Below are 21,340 nucleotides of genomic sequence, written 5' to 3' on the forward strand. Positions count from 1 at the left end.
GGATGCTGACATGGGGGGGGGTGCTGACTTGGGGGGGGGGATATGCTGGATGCTGACTTGGGGGGGAGATATGCTGGATGCTGACTTGGGGGGGGGGAGATATGCTGGATGCTGACTTGGGGGGGGATGCTGACTTGGGGGGGGATGCTGACTGGGGGGGGATATGCTGGATGCTGACTTGGGGGGGGGGAGATATGCTGGATGCTGACTTGGGGGGGGATGCTGACTTGGGGGGGGATATGCTGGATGCTGACTTGGGGGGGGGGGATGCTGACTTGGGGGGGATGCTGACTTGGGGGGGGGATGCTGACTTGGAATGGGCTGGGGGGCTGCCGATATGGATTGTGGGGCCTGCTGTTATTGGTTGTGGGGCCTGCCGATATGGGTTGTGGGGCCTGCCGATATGGGTTGTGGGGGGGGGGGGGGAGAATGATGGGAGGTGCAGGGGGGGGGGGGGGGGAGAGTGATGGGATGTGCAGGGGGGGGGAGAGTGATTGGAGGTGCAGGATGATGATGAGAGGAGGTGCTGGAGGAGAGACGATGATGATGACGATGATGGTGATGATGATTTTACCTGTGCGGCCCAATTTTTTTTTCCTTGGAGCAGTTCAGCCCTCCGCACTTTACGAGTTGTGCAGGCCTGTGTTTAGTTTGTATGCGTTGTTAAGCTACTGGACTAAGATGTACAGTACAGTACGTGAACAGTTTTTCATACTGAATCATGTGCGTAGTTCCTGTTCTAGCCGACTTTCACAGTTCAGCATTCTCAGGGCTCTAGTTCGGATTTAACTCTTTCATTAGCGGACAGATCTGCAATGCGTACCAGACCCCTTATGACAGTCAAGAAGCTGGAGTGTTTACCTACCAAATAGAAAAAGAAGCTCAACTAAGAAATTAACTAATGCACTAAAACCTGCTAAATCCAGCGTTTGGGGACATGATTTACATCAATAAAAAAAGCTTTCTGCGTGGCTGGGGAAAGAACAATCCTTTGCCCAGAGTAGATATTAATGCACTACATCCCTGTATGTCTAATGCAAAAATATTTTTTTTTTAGTACAGTCAGCCTGAACCACCATGCTCAGAGAACAAATACTATTCCTTATTTTAAATGTGAAGCTCCCCTAAAATGAACTGGGGAAGCAGAACATTATATTTCCCCAGGTAACATTTCTATTATGTGTATCAGGGGAATAGCAGCTAATTTAATATATCGGTCAAATGCCTCGCAGCTTAAATTGGTGTCTCTCTGCTACAGCATAAAAGGTAACGCAGGATCAGTGGCATCATTAGAAAGAAGGGGGTCACAGGTCAGAGCGGGGCTCGCATTGTGAGGTGTGGGGGGGGAGGGGGCTTTGCTTTACCTTTTTAGAAATCAACAAGAAACTCTATATAGTGATTTGGAAATTATTAGGGATGTGGCTGGGATACTGACTGGAAGGAGATAAATGTTTTTTTCTACCATATTTATTTAAAGCCACAACCAGACATAAAATAAGTACAGTACAGGAAACCAAAAATATCACTTGTGAGCACATTCACATGTCTCAGATAGGTCTGCATAGGGGGTCCGTGTTAAAATGGACAAGCAGCAAAAAGGTGACACTGTGTGCTTATTTGCATGTCATTACCCAGAATCCCTGGCTGCAGTGAAGCATTGTATACCGGGAGACAATGGGGAAAGACAGAGTTGCCGACCTGTCTGAGACGTGAATGAGCTCACATGTGGTATTTTTATTTTAAAGCTGATTTATTTATTGTAGTTTAGATACAAATCAATTATCCTTTGCTAAGGGTTCCCTGCATAAACACCACTAGGTAAGATCTCAACTACAGCACCGTGTACACTTTGGGAGGCTCATGTCTGTAACACATAACAAAACGGAGTTGGCGCACCGAAAAGCAACAGAATGAATGATGCTCGGTGCACTTGCCACAACTTTAGGAAAGAGTAAAATAACTTGGCATGTACCCTCTGGAAGATGGGAATGATTTACATATGACTGAAACTTTGCATGTTATCAAGGGTGAAGGCCAAGGAGGGAAGAGAACAAGAGCTCAGGTGGTATGCGGAGGGAAAATGTTGGAAGTACTTCACTAAAAGTGTAGTGGCTTCATGGAAAAGCGCCCCGACAGAGGCAGACAAGAGAGTTTGAGGACAAAACCATAAAAAAGGGCTGTTTTTTTGGGCAAGGTTACATTAACCCCTTGGGTGCCAGAAAGATGGGCAATGCAGACCCTTCTGGTACTTGAGGGGTTAGAGAATGTGAAATGTAAAGTCTGCAGAAATAGCACAAAAACCGATAGAAGACGTATCGTTGGACTGATCAGAGGATGCCTGACTTATTAACCCCTCGCGTTTAGCCCCTTTGTTCCAGCTGGGATTGGCATGCAGCATAGCCCTCAAACTACTCAACGGATAAACAAATAGCGGTTGTACCTCGCACATCTGTAACTGGAAGAACCGCCTTTCTTTCTCCATTTCTTCAGCGATTTCGGCCCCGCTGATCTCCGTGCGGATCATCCCGTGTAGCTTGGCGTGTTCTTTCTTTTCTTTCTCTATTTTGGTCCTGCAGTGCAAGAAACCGAGAATATATGTGAGATGCAGGTCGCCATACCCCATCCACAAATGCGCTCATCTCATCGGCAGCATTAGGAACAAACAACAGCTCTTCAGGTATCAAAGGTAGAGCAAAGGAGCATTGCAGATCTGGCACTATGTATGTATATCTTTATTTATATAGCGCCATCCAGATACATAGCGCTTTACAATACACGTGACATATTACACCACAAATGGGAATAACCGCTTCAGGCATAAAGGAAAAGGAGTCCCTGTCCCAAAGAGCTTACAATCAATAAATATATGTATTACTATAATGTGTTCTAAATTAAGAATTTGATAAAATGTCAAATAAATAAAGAAATATAAAATGCTTGTTCTGTGCTTTTCTGAAAATTAACCTGCTACTTACCCCAATTCTGTTCTTTACGGTGGTCTCAGGTAAAGGTTACTCTATCCACTACAACATTCCCCGTTCTGGCCTGCACCTAATGTAATCATACACATTGGACTACTCAAAAACCTGCATTATCTACTGAATGTTGATGGAGAGCTCTGAAAACCAGCACACCTAGCACCTGTTCTATTGTTACTCTCTTTAACAGAGGATATTGAACTCAATCCAGGCCCACCCTTTTTCTCTCAGTCGCATACGCCCGATAACGCCCCTTTCATATTCCAAAAAGGTCTCTCTGTCGCTCATACAAATATAAGAAACCTGCTGCCCAAACTGGATGAACCTAGTGCCTTTTGCATAAGTCTAAAGCCATTACTCACCGAAATATGGCCAACTCCTAAAACCATTCATGCACTTATCTCCGTTCAGTGATACTCAATTTTTAAGATAGATAGGTCAAAGGGGTGTTATTTTAAATTGAAAACTCGTTACAAAAAATAAAAATTAAAAATTTTTTGTCCCCAGCCCAACTCTTTTGAAATGATAGTTGGTAAAAATGTGCCTGCCCTTTTCTAAGCCCATTCTTAATGCTGGCATCTACCGCCCCGCTACAAGCCCTGGCTGATATCACTCATTTCCTTGGCACAATTTCCTCTCTGAATGGGAAGAGTGAGCACTTAGTTCTTGGGGATTTCAACATCAATTATCTCAGCCCTAAAAACATCAAAATCTGGACACAATTCAGGTCACTAAATTTAATCCAACTAATTTCCCAACACACATGGACAAACCTAAAATCTGGCACCAATTCCTTGATAGATTGGATTCCATCCTCTTATTCAGCAGAATCCAATCCTCTAGTATCCTACCTGTCATTTTCAGTGACCATGCAATAGTGTATTGTGAAAGGAAAAATTGAAAGACTCAAGTTGAGCCCTAAAGTTCTACTCACCAGAACATTTAGAAACTTTAACCCACAACAAATTCTGACTGATCTTACCAACTGTCCTTGGTACAGAATCAACCTGATAACTGAACCCGATTCTGCGCTTATTTACAAACAAACATAGTTCTTAAAAATCTGTGATATCCATGACCCAATACGCAGAACAACAGTACGGGAGGCCCACCTTCAGTGGGTTACATCACTCTGTATTGAGCTTTACAATTTTAGGGATGCCATGGGGAAAAGATTCAAGGAAACGGACACCACCAAAGACCTTAACTACAGATGGCAGCGGAATACATGCACAAGGCAAACAAGACTTGCAAAAGCCCAATATTACTCTGACAATCTTTATAAAAATACATTAAACCCAGCAAACTTCTAGAAGGTCATCAACAATACAGCATCATTCCAGCCATCAAAACCATCTAATATCAAAATGGATGATACTACACAGACAAATCACACTGATATTGCAAACACATTAAATTAATACTTTGTGGGGTCTGCTACTTCCCTACTATCAAAACTCAACCGTAACTACAATTATGAAGCTCAAACTAGGAGAACCTCTATAGCTACACCCCCTCCCAAGAGTGCTTACAATTTTCAATTTGTCCCAGTATCTGAAGAGCAGATTCACAGGCGCCCCTAACATTAAAACCAAGCAGCAAACGTGACCTAGTGCAATCAACGTTCCTACGACTCAGTGCTCCAGTCATTGCCATACCGCTTGCATCCCTAATCAACTATTATGTCGAGGCCCAGGCTACAAATGAAGGGACAAAAACATGGTCTCCAACTACAGACCAATCTCTCTTCTCCCAATACTATACAAAGTCATGGAAACATTTGTCCACTTCCAATTAAGTGATTACTATACCAAGACAAATTTCCTTAAACAACCAAACCACTCCACTGTAACTACCCTCTTAAAAGTTTGCAATGAGATCCAGTGTGGAATGGAGCTTGGACAATTTACTGGTGCAATATTCCTAGATTATGCAAAGGCTTTTGATACGGTTGATCATGTTATCTTGTTAAACATACTTCAGTGCTCTGGAATAGGGGAGCATACTTTAAATTGGTTTCACTCAGACCGATCGGGTAGTTGCCAATTTGTGTCTCTCGGACTCCAACTCCAACCCCTTGGATGTCTCCTGTAAATCCAGCAAGGCTCTGTTCTTGGGGCCCCTACTTTTCAGTCTTCATTAATTATCTATCAACAACTTGTAAGGCAGCTTCAATGCACATGCATGCGAATGACCCTCTTATATGCACACAGCCCCAGCCTCACTGACCTTGGACATGTACTTCAAGCTAATATTTCAAGTCTTCAATACTGGATTTCCCAAAACAAACTATTTTTAAATACATACAAAACTGTAACAATGGTATTTGGGACGAAGGCTTAGCTTTAGGGCCGTCACTGGTGACAGCGAAGTCAGACTGCGGTCGCTGGAAAAATCAAATTGACTTCCAGCGATTGCGACCAAGCCGTCGTGTCGCTTCTACTATAAGCGCACGCAACGGCGGCAATACATTTGTTTTATGCGTGACGTCGCCGGCACTATAAGCGAAGCCTAAGGCTAAGTTTCTAAAGCTACCAAAGACAGAGCTGTCGATCAGCACTAACTAACACCATTCTAGCCCCTAACACTAGTTTTAAGTATCTGGGAATTTGGCATGACTCCCACTTAATGGGGTTCATATTGATGCTCTGACATAAAAAACCTATATCAAACTAGATATACTTTATAGGAACAAATCCTCCCTAAGCCGCTGGTCAGAAAGTGCATCGCACGGCAGATGCTAATGCCAATCATAGGCTATGAGGACATAGTATATGGTACAGCACCCCAAACCCACCTTCACAAACTAGACACCCTCTACAATTCAATATGCCGCTTTGTACTACGATGTAATTACAACACATACCGTATAACTGCAAAATGCTCCAAGAACTTGAGTGGCCATCCCTAGAGTACAGACGTAAAGTACATTTTTCCTGTCTAGCCTATAAATACTTTTTGGGCAAGCTACCCGCCTATCTTAACAAGCTCCTCACCCTTATAACACGCAGCACTTATCTGAGATCTGACTCCAAAAGACTGTTTACGGTCCCAAGGTTCAATAAAGAATCCGGTTGCTCCTCTCTCACCACGCACCTCATGACTGGAACAATTTACCAGAGACTCTGAAAACCGCATCCAGTATAAATAATTTCAAGACTTCAGGTGGCTCACATTTTAATGTTGTCTGTAACTGTTACATACGCCTATAATCCTATACTATCGCTGATCTTTGTAATTCATTAACTTGCATATTCTGCAACCTGTCATAAAATAGGAAGCCAGAGAATAGATTTTAGACCAGTGTCCTTGAATGATCTCAGCACAAACGGAGAGTGGCTCATAATGGTGCCATTGTCCATCACAAAATAATGTGCAAACGCTGGAAATGGTGCAACATTCCTTCTTATTGGATTTTCACTCATAAGTCCATGTTACAGGCAAATCTCAAAGAGACATTCGCTTACAAACATATGCTACAAACACCTGGAAAACTTATTCCCACCACAGAAATTCCGACCCATATACTTTTTGAGGACATCCATAGAGAGGACAGTGAGAGACAACAAGAGCGATTCCACTCCCATAGAAGACTCATTAATATCTGTGGAGCCTCACAGAGAGCAGAATAATGACTTATTATTGGTACTCGCTATGATATATAGTTTTTTTTTTTGGGGGGGGGAGTGTAAGGGTTAATTTGCTTTTTCCCTCTTCCCCACACTCCCTGGGCATATTGAGCCTTGGGCTTTGATGTGTCTGGTTATTAACTGTTCCCCAGTGAATGACTCTGGGGTCAGACATCGGTCATGCCCGGTATGCTTCACAGCTTCCTCATTCACGCTGGGGAACAGGGGAATTCCAGTAGCAGTCTGAAGGTCACCACACCTGTAACAGCCATTCTAAGGCTGAGTCCCCGGTGGTCTGGCGGCGCGCCACACACCACAGCCCTCTATGGGGCAGGCCACAGTGGCTGTGTAAGTGTGGGCGCGCAAAGCACGGTGACGTGTACGCTGGCAGGGAAGATAAGAATTGTGTCTTCCCGTGCCGCGACGCGGTCACGTGGCCGCGCGTACCCAATGGCAGGGGAGATATGCGCGCCCCCATCATGGCCCTGCCCCCGCACATCTCCCCTACAGACGGACGATCGCGGCTGTAGTCTGACGCGCCCCCATGCCGCCATGCACGCGTGCAGCAGGGAGGACTGCGGCCGTAGCCTTATGCCCGTAATATAGTGCGCACGCTTGCTCCGCTGTGCACATATATCCATAAATACACGCCCACCTGTTGCTCACAGCACGGACCTGTACACACAAAAAGCGAGCGTCCCGTACACGAGCATTCGCGCCAACTATAAAACAAGCCTTACTCAGCCAGAAGAGCCACATGGAGCATGGCACCTTTTTATCTTTCAATATGAAAATAAAATTACAAAAATAACAAGACCTTCAGAAAACAGTTATTTTAAGCACAGAAAATAAAAGTATTCATCATTCTGCAATCCTTTTTTCCAACTCCCCCTACAAGTCACAAAAGCAGCATTTATTCACATACCACAGTGATGTCATTGGAAAAGAATGACAAAGCGAAGGTTAAAAGATTGCTGAGACATACCTAGAACAAACAGTACCCGCTGATGTCTTGTACTAAATCAAAGCTCCCTTACTTTCTCACTGTCTTACCTTGTACCCTTACTGGTGCTTTTTGAATTCCAATGGAAGTCCCACTATACTGTACCATTCTTTAAAATAACAGCCACTATGTACTAAAGAGCTTATTTTTTCAGCTCCAAAGCGGCCGGCCGCACTTCTAGACCTGATTGACCGTTCTGGTGCATATACTGTAGAATAAGCGTTAAACTTCTCTATGCATTGTGTCTCAACCTAAAGGACCTACTCGTGAGATACATTGTTATGGAAAGCTACAGCGAGTCCCAAGTAGTTTTAAAGAGGCAACCCAAGCGGCACTTTAAAAAGATGTACTGTATGCAGCCTTTGATTACCTTTATTGACAACTTTACCTAAGCCGACGATCAAATTGTTCTCCTGTGATCGATCAGCACACTCCTGCTCCCCAGGGTTCATTAAATAGCTGCCTTTCAGTTTCAATCTTGGTGGACGCATGTCTTTTTTTCAACCTCATCTCCTATGTAACTATGTAATCTATCCTTCAGTCAGTGTCAGCCGCTACAATGTGTCATTATATTACTAAAGTAACATTATCTGTTGTTACAGTTTGCAGCTCAAACTCCTACAAATATTGGCAACAAATTATCCAACAGGAAAGTGTTACAGTGATATTTCACTGCTGGGAAGGTGGGCTGAAGTCTGCTATAGAAATCAAAGGATGCTCAATATACTAAAACTCATTAAAAATGGCATTAAGTGTTGAATAATAATTTGAAAGATATAGTACATATTATCCAATTCTACAGACCTGATTTAATAAAAAAAATAAAAAATAAACACATGTAGGATATTGTATGCATTGCTCCTTCAAAGTCAGCTAATGGTAATGACACTGTTCTAATGTGTTAAATGTAGCTGACAAAAGAACAAAATAACCAGACAAGACTAAAGCATGGGATGATCATTAAATAATTTAAAAAAAATACCTAAAGTGTTTTTGTTATCTTTATCTGCTCTATTTCATCCTAATACTGTTTGAAGGCCCCTGTCTACAGCCAAATAGCATCCACGTCTTTTTTTTCTTTTTTTTCTTGGAGAGCAATGATGATGCAATATTTGTCTAAACAGCTCCAAATAGAGGATATATCAAAATTAATCCCACATGAGCGGTTAAAAATAGCATTTGTTTTTCATTTTTCACAAAACAGAGTGATATTTTAACTGTAAGTGTGACGGAATTGTTTTAAACGAGCCACTTCATTGATGCAATGCTTGTTTTGGCCGGCTAGGTTGAATTACCTCATTAAACATACAGTATACTGTAGCAAATCTAAAAACAGACTGGCACCTAAAACCAGGACTAACCAGGCTTCTAGCACTCTGCACGACATGGAGATAAAGACAAGAAGCGGCTTACAGAAAGTAGTGGCACTGTGGTTGATTCAAACAAAATACAACGTGTATTAAACATTGGGGCAGAAGTCTCTGAACCACATGTTGGAATACAATGCAAACAGAAATGCAGATCGTCTCTCTGAAATATCCCGGGTTTTTTAAATTAAAATAAAAGCAAAACTGTTACGAGTATAAAATAAAAAACTAGTGGTACACTAGGCCTTTAAGTAAAACACATTTTTAAAAAAACTTTTAAAACATTGTGGAAATAATCTTTAAAGTGACAACTCGCGAGGCTGCTCCTTTGGAGATTTTCTCCGCAATGTTTTAAAAGTGTTTCTCTATGCGAGTGCACATTTTCTCACATTTGTTCTCACAACGTTTGTTTATACTACTAGCACTATTGCGCTTTTCTCCGCTTTCCCCTGAGATCGATTGCAGTTTACAGATGGACCCAGTTTGCCACAGTATGGGATAAACTCATTTAGTCCAATTACGTGCGAGTCAACACTTGAGATGAACTCGCAGACCACAGTGAGTACCTAGTGTGAGGATATAGCGCCACTGGCTTATCGTGGTTTCTTCTCTCCCACATATTGGACCACATCCACTGCTCCCCTAAAACTGAGATTCTACATGTGTTTGGGACCAGTGAGACGGTTCTTTTTTTTGGGTTTGAATCAGGGATTTAAAATAAAAAATGACATTCCCAGTGCTTTATTACACTTTCATTGTCAATGGTTGTATACATTTATTCCCTGTTTATTAGTGTTATGAAAAGGAAAGATCCAACGCTCCACGGATTTGCAAAAGTATCACATTTATTGCGCCATACACAACGACCGTTTCGACCTTAGTAGGTCTTTTTTAAGTGAAAAGGCATGGATATTTGTGACAGGTATCCATTTGAACCAGCAGCACCGGTAATACTGTTTTGTTTTCTGACTAATGGTGTGCAGCATATCACTGTTCATGTGACTGTTTATTAGTGTGCCATTACACTTTTTTTTGCATATATCACTATATATTATAGCACTATATATTTAAATCACTTTAGTACTGTCACTTTAATAGATTTATTATTTAAGCACTGGGAAGCGCCAACGGAGACACGTTCTAGATCACATGGAAAAGCTTTAGCAGCTATCTACAGGACTCCCTCCCCAGATTTCTGTGAGTATGGGAACCTTGGTTGCGCCACATTGCATAGGCGCCGAGGACTGAGCATAGTGTATACGAGTTAACTACACCCCCCGCCGTCAACTATCCGGAGATTTTGATTGATTACGTTCCCATCTCACGCGGTGTGCCTGCTGGATATAGCAGAACCTTGTGAATATTTAAATAAATACTGTGTGTGAAAAATTGCTCCCCCCCACCCCCCATTCCAAACCCCCCTCTTTATTTTCTGTATCCCAAACCCACTCCCCTCCCCCCCTTCAATTAAATACAAGTTTTAAAAAAATGTTCTAATTGGCATGTCCCTTGTGTGCAGCTTCACCGCTGCATGCTATGTGACAGTGGGGGTGATGAAGCCAGTTTGGAGGATCCAGGAAAGAAATGCAAATACTCTCATGGGTTCTCCATCTTTGCCATGGCTACCCATTAATGTCACAACTTTGCCTCAGGCTCTCTCCCTCTGCACTGCTCCCAGATGATAATCTCTGCTATGTGGCTTTGCAGTTTCCCCCTCCCACTGGCTGTATTTCTTCCTTGCTCTACACCAAGGGGGGGGGGGGGCAGCTAGTCCTCAAGTGCCACCATCGGATCAGCTGTTCTGGATATCCCTGCTTCAGCACAGGTGGTTCAATCATTGACTGAGCCACCTGTGCTGACGCAGGGATATCCTGAACACCTGACCTGTTGGTGGCCCTTGAGGACTGGAGCTGGCCATTCCTGCCCTACACCGTATTTGATTGCTTCAACTTTATAATGTGTTCTATAGATCATATACAAATCAACATTTCAGCTGCCGGAGATACCAGCAGTGTTAAATATACCTTGATTTTCTGTTGCAGAAACACATCACAATTCAGTCTAAACACAAAACATACAGTAAATAAACATGCTAAATACGAGAGCAGAATTTCCGAGGGTGGGGGAGGGGGAAGAAACCGGACAGAACGGTGCAGAACTTTTAGAATGATATTATTTATACGAATGTATTCATGTTGTAGGCCTTTAGAATGATATTGTTTTATACGAATGTATTCATGTTGTAGGCCTTTAGAACGTTGCACAAAAGAAAAGACATGGGAGGGAGACAGAGAGGGAGGGAGAGAATATATGAATATATAACTAAACACAACTGTGTACTAACTATTGACCTCAAGTAAATAAAAATGTAGCCAGGGAAAAAACTCAAGTCAGAATGAAACTGTTTATACAGCGACGCACCATTGTACTGTACATGCCATAGGTGCAATAGGCGTTTGTTTTGTTTCTGATATTTCAATAACATTGTTTTTTCTCAGCTGGTTGTAATAATGGAATGACAGCCCCATTGTTTCTATGCTGCAACTACAGTATGAAATTAAGCTAATTAAGGCCGTTTCAGCAACTGCGTATACAGAATTGTGGCTTAATGAATGAATTCCCTCTTCTCATCATCTAAGGAAAAGGATATATGTATATACGTATAGAACAAAAAAATGCTAAAAATGTCTTATGCCTGCCGGGCAAAAACAGCTTGGTTATGAACCTGCTGAAATATGAGAAGAAAGTGTTCTCTCGTTACGATCCCTCTCTCACTTGTAACAGGCCAGGTTTAGAAACATAAGTGGTACAGCACTAGATTTTCCTTCAATGCCTCTCCTGCATGCTCAAGTGCTCGAGTGGTGTGCTGTATTAGCAAGGCTGCTTACTGATTTGGCTCTATGCTTTAAGCCTTCGGTGCTGAAGGCATTAAACTTGATACACAGTTCTCACGAGCAGGTCCCTCATTACCGGTTGTATCCGTTTGCGCTCGTTTGTCCTTATTTGGTATCCTCATTCTGTGTATGTAATATACATAACGCTGCACCCCCCCATTGTACCCCACTGCGGAATATGTTTGCGCTTTATAAATAAACGATAATTCCTTCGTTAAGGAGCTGCAATGAGGTATTGCCGGCACTTGGCAGTGAATGAGTTAAACCGCAAACCAACCAATCTACCGCAAAATAACATCTTTATTGTAATATGAACATTTTTACCGGTTTTCCTGTTTTAATTTAAGAAGGAAATAATATTTGATTTGTTTTGCAATTGCAATGCCCAAATTGCACAACTCAAGATTTTTTTTTCTTAAAGATCTCACCTTCCCTTTTCCATCTAAATCCTATTCCCAACGGTAAAAATCCTATTTTTTTTTTTTTTTAAATAATACAAGGAAATACATGGACATAGCGCCTGTCCCTCCAAGAAAAAGAGAATAAAGATATCCAAGTGAAAACCAAGAGAAACTAAATTGAGTTCAAAAACCACCTCTTATATTAACATCGCCTGAGCCAATATAAAAGAAATACAACCCATCCCAGCTAAAAGGTGAGCAGCTCCAAAACCCAACAGAACCCGCCCCTTTCCTACCCTAAGGGTAACTCAATATACTCTGAGGCGATCAATCGCACAGAGATCGGGCGAAAACCCTCATTCAAGTACGATTGGGTTTTTTGCCCATCACATTGTGATCGGCTGCTTGGGAGTATAACAAATTGCCCCTATATCTTGGGCTTCCACGCATCTCCTCAAGACCGGAAAATATTGTAATCAAGAAGGACTTCCTTGCCCATCATACCAGTACTGTACGGTTGTCAATATTTAGATCACTGTATGCTTAGGCTACAGAAAAATTAGAGGGGGAGGGGGAGAACTTACACTTTGGTTTCATAGTCCTTCCATGCTTTATCAAAAGGCTTTTTCAAATCCTGAAAAAGACGCAAAATATTGATTAGAACAATAAATAGAGCATCGGAAAAACAAAGGTGCTGCAATATCGATCTGGGTTCATTTCCATTTTCTGGAGCACAGGTAGGCAGCCTAAGCTCCAAGAGGTGCATTAAACCCCTGCGTTTTTACTGAAATGCAAACTCCTGGGTATGCACCATTCCTCTTTAACACACCCAACGAGAGATCAAATGTTTGTTTACCAACAGCCAAAATGATCCCTAAATTACCAAAGGTTCCAGCAACACAATGCACTTCTTTTCTTTTAAATGAAAGGTCCCTTTGGAAACAGGAACAATAGCACAACAAACACGTGGGCTTAACCCCTTCCTCAGATCTATTTATTCCCCTGCCATCATATTATTTCATCCTCTTTTTTTCTTATTTTTTTTATTTTATGTATTAATTATTATTTTTTTGGTTAATGTTTTTTTAATATACTTTATATTATTATTATTTATATGGCTGCTAATGTGCACATTAACCAGACCCCCGGCTGAAGCGTAATGACACGAAACGCATTGAGGTTGGCATTAAAGGCACGTTGTGACGTCACACTGCTGGCACCCACGTTTGTGTGTTTGTTTCGGAGTGGGGAGAACTGTGGAAGGCTCCCCCAGTATAACCATCTCTGGTCCCAGATCTTTAGCAGACCTGCCTCTGAGTGCATGACAATGTGTTCATACATGTAATTCTAAATGCGAGTCTTTTATTGCTACATTTTATATAAAGATTATTTTCTATACTTTCTCCCCATTACGCTCCTTTCTTGTTGTTTTTCCTTGATACACATATACAGAACTAAAATTATTACCTTATAAGTGAGCCCAGTGTGATGCCCTTGAAAAGAAAAGCCCTACAGCTTTTTTAATTATGGCCATTGTATAGGAAGGCCCAAAAGCCTGCAGTAGAGTATTCACACAGCAACCTCCGGTGTTATTATCCCTTACTCCATGATACTAGGTAACACAGAGCCATTTTCCATGCAGACTTAAAAGGCTCACATCAGAAAAGCGGTCTCGTCACTTCACGTCTCTTTAAAGAATATTGCTCAGGATGTCAGTGTGAGAGGGGCCAAGTAGCCACTTTAATTTAGGTTTCGGGCTGTTTTATAGGAAACAAATACACTGTAAAAGAAAAAGAATCAGTGAGCACTGAAGATAAAAATAGAGCGGTGAACTCTGATACCTATTGTACGATAATATGGTGAAGAAATCTTTTTAAATGAGAATATTTTGAGTTGAAGGTGGTGTCCACTCTCCCTCTATCTTAACAAAACATACCGCCTGCCTCTAAAACCTTGTTAAAAGCAGCAGCAAAATCCCTGCTCTGTAGAAAGATTTTCAGGTCAGTTGTTACTGTGGGTGAGAAGGCCGCAGGGAATGCAATGCACCAACATTAGGACACATCAACACTTACAAAATGCACATCCTCTCACCTCAGTGCAAACAGATAGAAAAGATATTTGCACCTACCCCTTTCACACCTTTCAGATCCCCCTTCAGCAAGCTGTCCAAAGGAAACGTTATAATATTGTTCATATTCTGTACCTGGTTAAATAAAACACAAATAGAACAAAACTTAAATACAGGTATAATATATACAGAATACATATATGTACAGTACTCAAAAATACATTTGCTTTTCTCAGTCTCCTACAAAATCATAATAGTAACATAATATAATATACAGTATATTATACCAAACAAGATCTTATACTCAAAAGGAGTTCCTAAATAATTTTAACTTTTATTGGACCAGCACCAGAATTAAACACACACGTCTTTTCACTGATGTTCCTCTCAATCGAAGAAGAGTCCTGTGTGAAATGACAGATCCTACCGCAGACGTGTGCGTTTTAGAATTCCCAATGTAGCTCTTCGTTTGTCTTCACTCTAGGGATAAACACTGGCTATTTAAAATCAAAGTTTCCTCATCTCCACGATCTCCAGAAACCAAAAAAATGGCCTTCTACAACTTGGAAATAGAAAAAGAGACACTCCACGGGTCTTCCAGAGATCATACATTTATTGCACAGTGGAATGCCTCTTTTTCTATTTCTATTACACCGGCGTCTCCGCATCCAGCGGGACCATGGTTGCTGCGCACCCGTGACGATTTGTAACCTGGTACCGTGAGTGCACCTTTACTTGGACTACTTCTACAACTTGGGGACAGATCCACAAAAGGGTGCCAAGCTTTAGTACGCTTCAGCTCCCATTCATATAAATAGGAGTACGGCGTGGGGAATCATGCCTTCACACAAGCTGCCAGAAATACTGCATATCACTAACCCAGATACCTTGCGATACGTTTTACAGAACAACATGACAGTTCTCATCAATTAAATAAGTGAATTAGAGCTTTTGAAACCTCACACATTTCTTCAAGTATAATTTCATCTATCAATAACTCATGTTGGTCCCTTACAAAGGTAAATTAAACTACAGTAAAACAAATATACATTTCTCAGAGACCAATACAGCTACTAGAACTTTCAACTATATCATCAAGTCAAAACTCTTTATTCTACTGATCTTCAAAACAATAGATGTTGTTCGCTGAAACAGTGTGGTCTCCGCACCAAGAGACCCTATTGTTCACACATACAGTAAAACAAATAGAACCATTACTGAACGACTATTGCTTTCAAGTAACTAAAAAGCTCAGTGCCCATCTTCTCCTAGAGGGCAGGGAAAACAATCTAGGCAATTAGAGCCGTCATGCCTAATTTATTACAACTATAATTACAATACATGTCCTCAAAGATGCATGCAGACATTTCTACACAATGGTGAACAATGTAGTTAGGGAGTGTAGAATCATATAAATGGGATACAAGAAAAAAATGCATATAGTGCAGGATTTTCCAACATGGTACAGCTGAACCCCGTTATAATGCGGTAATTGGGGTCCACGGAATGAGATCGCGTTATAACCGGGATCACGTAACTTTCGCCACGCGAGGACTTACCGGCATCTGCATTTTTCTCCTCTATGCGGCTCGCTCTCTCCTCTCCCTGCCGTAGACTTTCGAGCACTGAGGAGTGTCACAGAGAGGAGAGAAATGCAGATGCCGGTAAGTCCGCATGCTGCTAAATTTACGCGATCCCGTTAAAAAAAAAAAATGGAGGCGTTTTTAAATTGGGAGCCACGTTTAGACCGCGTTATAAGCGGATCCACGTTGTAGCAGATCATGCTATAACGGGGTTGAGCTCTATTTAGATGGGTATCTTGATAAATGGGCAAGTTTATTTATAGTTTATAAAATGCAACAAAAAATCCTACAAATGTTATTTCTTTGGGAGGGTGAAAGGGCATTTGCTGTTAAAATGAAACAATGTAAGCCCGTGGCTGGCATTGTATTTCCAGCCTTTGCGGCAGGAAAGAGGAAATTATTCCTATTTGAAACCTAAGATTCATGAGCAGGTCAACTTACAGGGAAATAACCTTTTTTGGTTTGTTCTTTTTTTCATTATGACGGTCCCCTAAAGGGACCAAAACGTTGGCCCAAATTTCTATGCGCAATATATTAGAAAGATTGCTCTGTGCCTTCCTTGCTTTATTTTTTCATTATAAAGTCCTTACTAAATTATAGTAGTAACGGCTCTGCTGATGATAAAGATATCACTGGTATTATTTCCCTTTGGTCCTATGCGGGTTTGCTTTAAAATGCTGATCCTAACATTTAGTACACAAAACAGCAATGTTATCCGTATCCTGGCAATGCTGATCACCACCGAAACGGTGAAAAAGAAAAAAAATTCTGTATTGAGCTGCATTGGAAGACACATATAAAATATATATCTACATTCGTTTATAAATTATCTTCCTTAAAACTCAGAAATGTAATCAAATATACAAAGTGTGTGTTTACTATTTAGGAGAATGTCGCTAAAGCATATATCAGGCTCAGAAAATTGGTCGTTCCTGTGGTTTTAGTTATCGAAACGTTTGCATAAGATTCACATCACCACTATTTAGATACCCAATTGTGATTGGCTAGTTCGTCTCATGCATAAACATCCAGATATGGTGCTGGCATGGAAAAAAAGACATTACGGATGTACAAAAGGGATAAACCGTTTATCCAGGATGTGTGAGATACTTCAGAGAATATACAAATATGATTGTATTTATTATTTGAGTCAGTAAGGAAGGAGGACCCTCACTGCCAAAAACCACACACTTTTTCTATGTGCATTTCCCATTTTTCGTTCTCCCCATCCATTTTATCTTTATATTGATAGGCAGCAGGGGGTCCCTGAACCGTAATAAATTTTAGCACTGGCAACTGTCTGGCTCCCAAGGTATATACCATAAAGGGAACGCCGGTACGTGCCCTCCAGGGGAAACAAGACGGAGGCTTAGATCTCCCACATCACGGATGCATATAAGAAATCGCAACATTATCGGTCACAACGGACTAATGCACTATTGGAGACTATGTGTGCTCTCTTTCTACAGACCGTCACTTGAATTACTGGTTTATGGACAAAGTTTGAGTAGCAGCAACAGCAGCCCCCATTACATGTGGATTAGCCCTTTTACTGCTTAATGAACTACCGGATAATTGGGACACATACATTACACCTTTTATTAACTTTGCGTACTACTGGCTGAAAGTACCTGGAGTTGTTTTGGAATTCTAAGAAGCCAACCTCATCCCTCCCCTCCTCCTCCTCCTCTTACCCCCTTCATCGCGCTCTCTCTCCCTCCCATCACTTTCCATGAATACCATATGATGTCCCCATTTCTTTACGCTTCTCTCTCCTTCTCCAGCTTTCTTGCTTTCTCCTCACATGACAACTGACTTCCTCTCTTTCTGTGTGAAGTTTATATCCGACTCATTATCTGCCATCAGGCTAAGTGCAGTATGATGTCACGTGTCATACATAGCCTACCAGGTACAACACATACTGGTTGACCTGCATGTCAGAGAGATGTTGATAATTCTACGGTGTTAACACATTTCAATTATTATTAGTATTATTTTTTTTTAAACAGGCCTCTGGGAGGTGCACACCCCTAGGGTCCCCTTAGTATGCCGGCAAAGTTTCAGGTCTCTAGGTTTCAGTCTTGGAGCTATGGTCCTGACATACACAGACTCTTATTATTATAAATTATCCATTTCCATTGAACGTTTTTTTTACAATGTACCAGTAACATTTAACCTCATGTTGCTTTTTTTGCTCATTGCTATATATTCACCGTTTCAGATATTGACAAGCACTTATTTTTCATACTAACAACCATAAATACGCTTTTAGACCCTCTAATATTTAATCTAAGACGGAGGACAAAATCAATACATGTAATAAAAGATATACACGTAGTATTCTGGGTTCTACCTCTGCTACCCCACTTCTAGTTTAGTTTTATACTTTATATCCTATTGAATATTTAGGAATAACTACTTAGGAATAACTACCCACTAGCATTATAATCTGTGACTAGTTGCCTCCCTGGCTCAGTGTTTTTTTCATTCTTTACAAACACCTGTTCCTTGACCTGCACCACACAGGGGGTTTAAATACTAGGGTCCGTTCCGGACACCCCCTGCTTTTCTTCCATGTAAAATAAAATGGGGGCCAAGTGGGGTTCCTGTCCCTTCAAGCTTTTAAAATGCCGATGCATCAAATGTGATTATCTCCGGAACATAGAAGTTTTCAGTGATTCAAATGCAGGGACATCTGTGTTTCAACATAAGACCAAAATGTTGTGTAGCTAGCAGAACTGCTGTAAAACGTGTTAATCCGTGCTGCTTTTTAACCACCTTTTGGTTACATGATCTATTAATAAACCTTTGGTTTGCTCGGTCTTTAGCCTTTCATTTTTATTGTGTGTCGCTCCTGAGATGTCTGCATGTAATGCAAAATTAAAACAAAATGGCTGCCATTACCTTCACAGGTAGATCATTTTGTTGCCTATTGATTAAAATATATACATATACATACATATATACATATATATATAAACCATAATACTGAGTTAAGTTATGGTGAGTAAAAAAAGTGACAAAAACCCTCCACAGGAAAGCAAATATGCAAATATAACTGAATGCTCATCTGCATGTATTAGGCAGGTCTGCAACCCCGCCTTTCCCCATTATCACCCAGCATACAGCACTTCCACTGCAGCAAGGGATTCTGGGAAATGACATGCAAATGAGCACACAGACAGCCGTTTCGACCTTGATGGGTCTCATCAGTGTGGGGTTGATTTTACTGGGAATGCATCAAGGTCGAAACGGCTGTCTGTGGGTGGTTTTCTGGGTATGCACCTTAACCCTGGCTGTGCTCAAAGCTGTGACCAGGCAGCAAGCTTAAGCCTATAGGGAACCATGTTAAAAATGGTTATTGAGGCAAAAAGTGACACTGTGTGCTCATTTGCATGTCATTTCCCAGAATCCCTTGCTGCAGTGGAAGTGCTGTATGCTGGGTGATAATGGGGAAAGGCGGGGTTGCAGACCTGCCTAAGACATGCAGATGAGCATACAGTTATATTTGCATATATATATATATATATATATATATATATATATATATATATATATATATATATATATACATATACATATACATATACATACATATATAGAACAAAAACCAAAGACAATGAAGTAGCGCCTCTAATATATCCTGAACTAAAGCTATTGAATTAAAGAACTATTTAACCTAACCATGAATATGCCTAGTGGAGCGGTGTGAAGATGGCTAGTACACAATGATAAGAACCTGTATTCTCAAAAGGGATACAAGTGAATAATAATATCTAATTAATTAAACACAATACTATTTAATATGGATGAAAAAAAAATAAAATTTATATATATATATATATATATAAATATATATACTGAATGAAAAATCTTTTAAAAAATGAGTAAATGAAAAACCTTAAAAAACCTTTGAAAAAACAAAGTCCTGTTCCAATGTCAATTGCATCCAGGTGATTGCAGCCCGTTTCAAAGGAATCACCCATCCCTGACCAAATCGGTGAAAAAATTGATTGATTGGCTCTCATGTTCCAACAACGCGGAGCCAATCTCATAAATGCTTTATTTTGCAGTACTCTTGTGAGTGGGCATTTGTTTGATTTTATGTTCCTTTAATATATATTTTTATTACGTTAATGCACTAGGTGTGCGCCTGTTTTCTTTTTTTTCATATATACATATATACATATATATTAGAAAAGAAAAAAGAGAGAGCACGCCCCATAGCATAATACATTACATTTATTAGGAAAGGGGAGGGGGGAGGGGGGGATGGGGGGTTAGAAAATCCACTCACAAGGGTATGTTACAATCAAGCAGTGTGTGAAATATATCACCGCCAACTCTGGTCACGCAGCCTCCAGACCCTGCAGTCCAACTCTCACTTGAAGCTACTGGTAGATGTTCTCTGGTGCATGAGTGAAAAGGCTCCTTAAAATCAATGATGCAGTCTTTGAGTCTTAGGAAAATCTCCAATCTCTGCTGTCCGCAATGTGTATCAGCGCTCGATACGGCCCGTCATGCGGGATTTTATAGCAGCCGGTTGCTAGGTAACTAGATTGTGTACTTCAAAAGGTTCAGAGTTCAAATGGATACGCCTATCATAGCAGGCTAAATCCTTAGTGAGGGCAGGAATTACCAGCAACCCTTTGAAAAAGTCACAAGCACGTGACGAAACGCGTCAGGGAACGGAACTGCGTCATCACGCAAGCGCATGACGGGCCGTATCGAGCGCTGATACACATTGCGGCCAGCAGAGATTGGAGATTTTCCTAAGACTCCAAGACTGCATCATTGATTTTAAGGAGCCTTTCTACTCATGCACCAGAGAACATCTACCAGCAGCTTCAAGTGAGAGTTGGACTGCAGGGTCTGGAGGCTGCGTGACCAGAGTTGGCGGTGATATATTTCACACACTGCTTGATTTTAACCTACCCTTGTGAGTGGATTTTCTAACCCCCCCCTCCCCTTTCCTAATAAATGTACTGTACTGTATTATGCTATGGGGCATGCTCTCTCTCTCTTTTTTCTTTTCTAATAGGTATCATCTGTATGTGGTTCATCCTATTTGAGAGCTGCCGGAGATCCCCTCATACCAGGACTATATTTCCTATTTAAGGACTTTCACTCAAGGACTGGTTTTTATATCTATTTTTCTTTTTGCTTGTATTTTATGTCATCACATGTTTTTGGAGTGTTGTCTTAAATTGTTTTTCAAGAAATAGGAGCACATAATATATGTAATATATATATATATATATATATATATATATATATATATATATTTATTTTAAATTGTAGTTTACACATTTATGATTTTTAGTGATTTTGCCTATTTAGAAATATTCATTTAAATTATCATCAATATTATCTATTTTTACACTATTTCAACACTTCTTTTTTGGCGCTACTTCACT

At 40.9% G+C, this 21,340-nt stretch overlaps 1 protein-coding gene across 8 annotated transcripts in view; it reads right to left on the bottom strand.

Moving 5' to 3' along the window:
- Positions 1–21,340, bottom strand: part of ASAP2 (ArfGAP with SH3 domain, ankyrin repeat and PH domain 2) — a 199,894-nt gene that overhangs the window by 91,756 nt on the left and 86,798 nt on the right. For all 8 annotated transcript variants that reach the window (XM_075598335.1, XM_075598332.1, XM_075598336.1 and 5 more), the window contains 3 exons: positions 14,401–14,475; positions 12,857–12,906; positions 2,441–2,570 (listed from right to left, as the gene is read on the bottom strand). In XM_075598335.1, coding sequence (XP_075454450.1) covers positions 2,441–2,570; positions 12,857–12,906; positions 14,401–14,475 — 255 coding nt within the window. The remainder of the gene's footprint in view (positions 1–2,440; positions 2,571–12,856; positions 12,907–14,400; positions 14,476–21,340) is intronic.

Source organism: Ascaphus truei, chromosome 4 (assembly GCF_040206685.1).
Source record: "Ascaphus truei isolate aAscTru1 chromosome 4, aAscTru1.hap1, whole genome shotgun sequence".
NCBI lineage: Eukaryota > Metazoa > Chordata > Amphibia > Anura > Ascaphidae > Ascaphus > Ascaphus truei.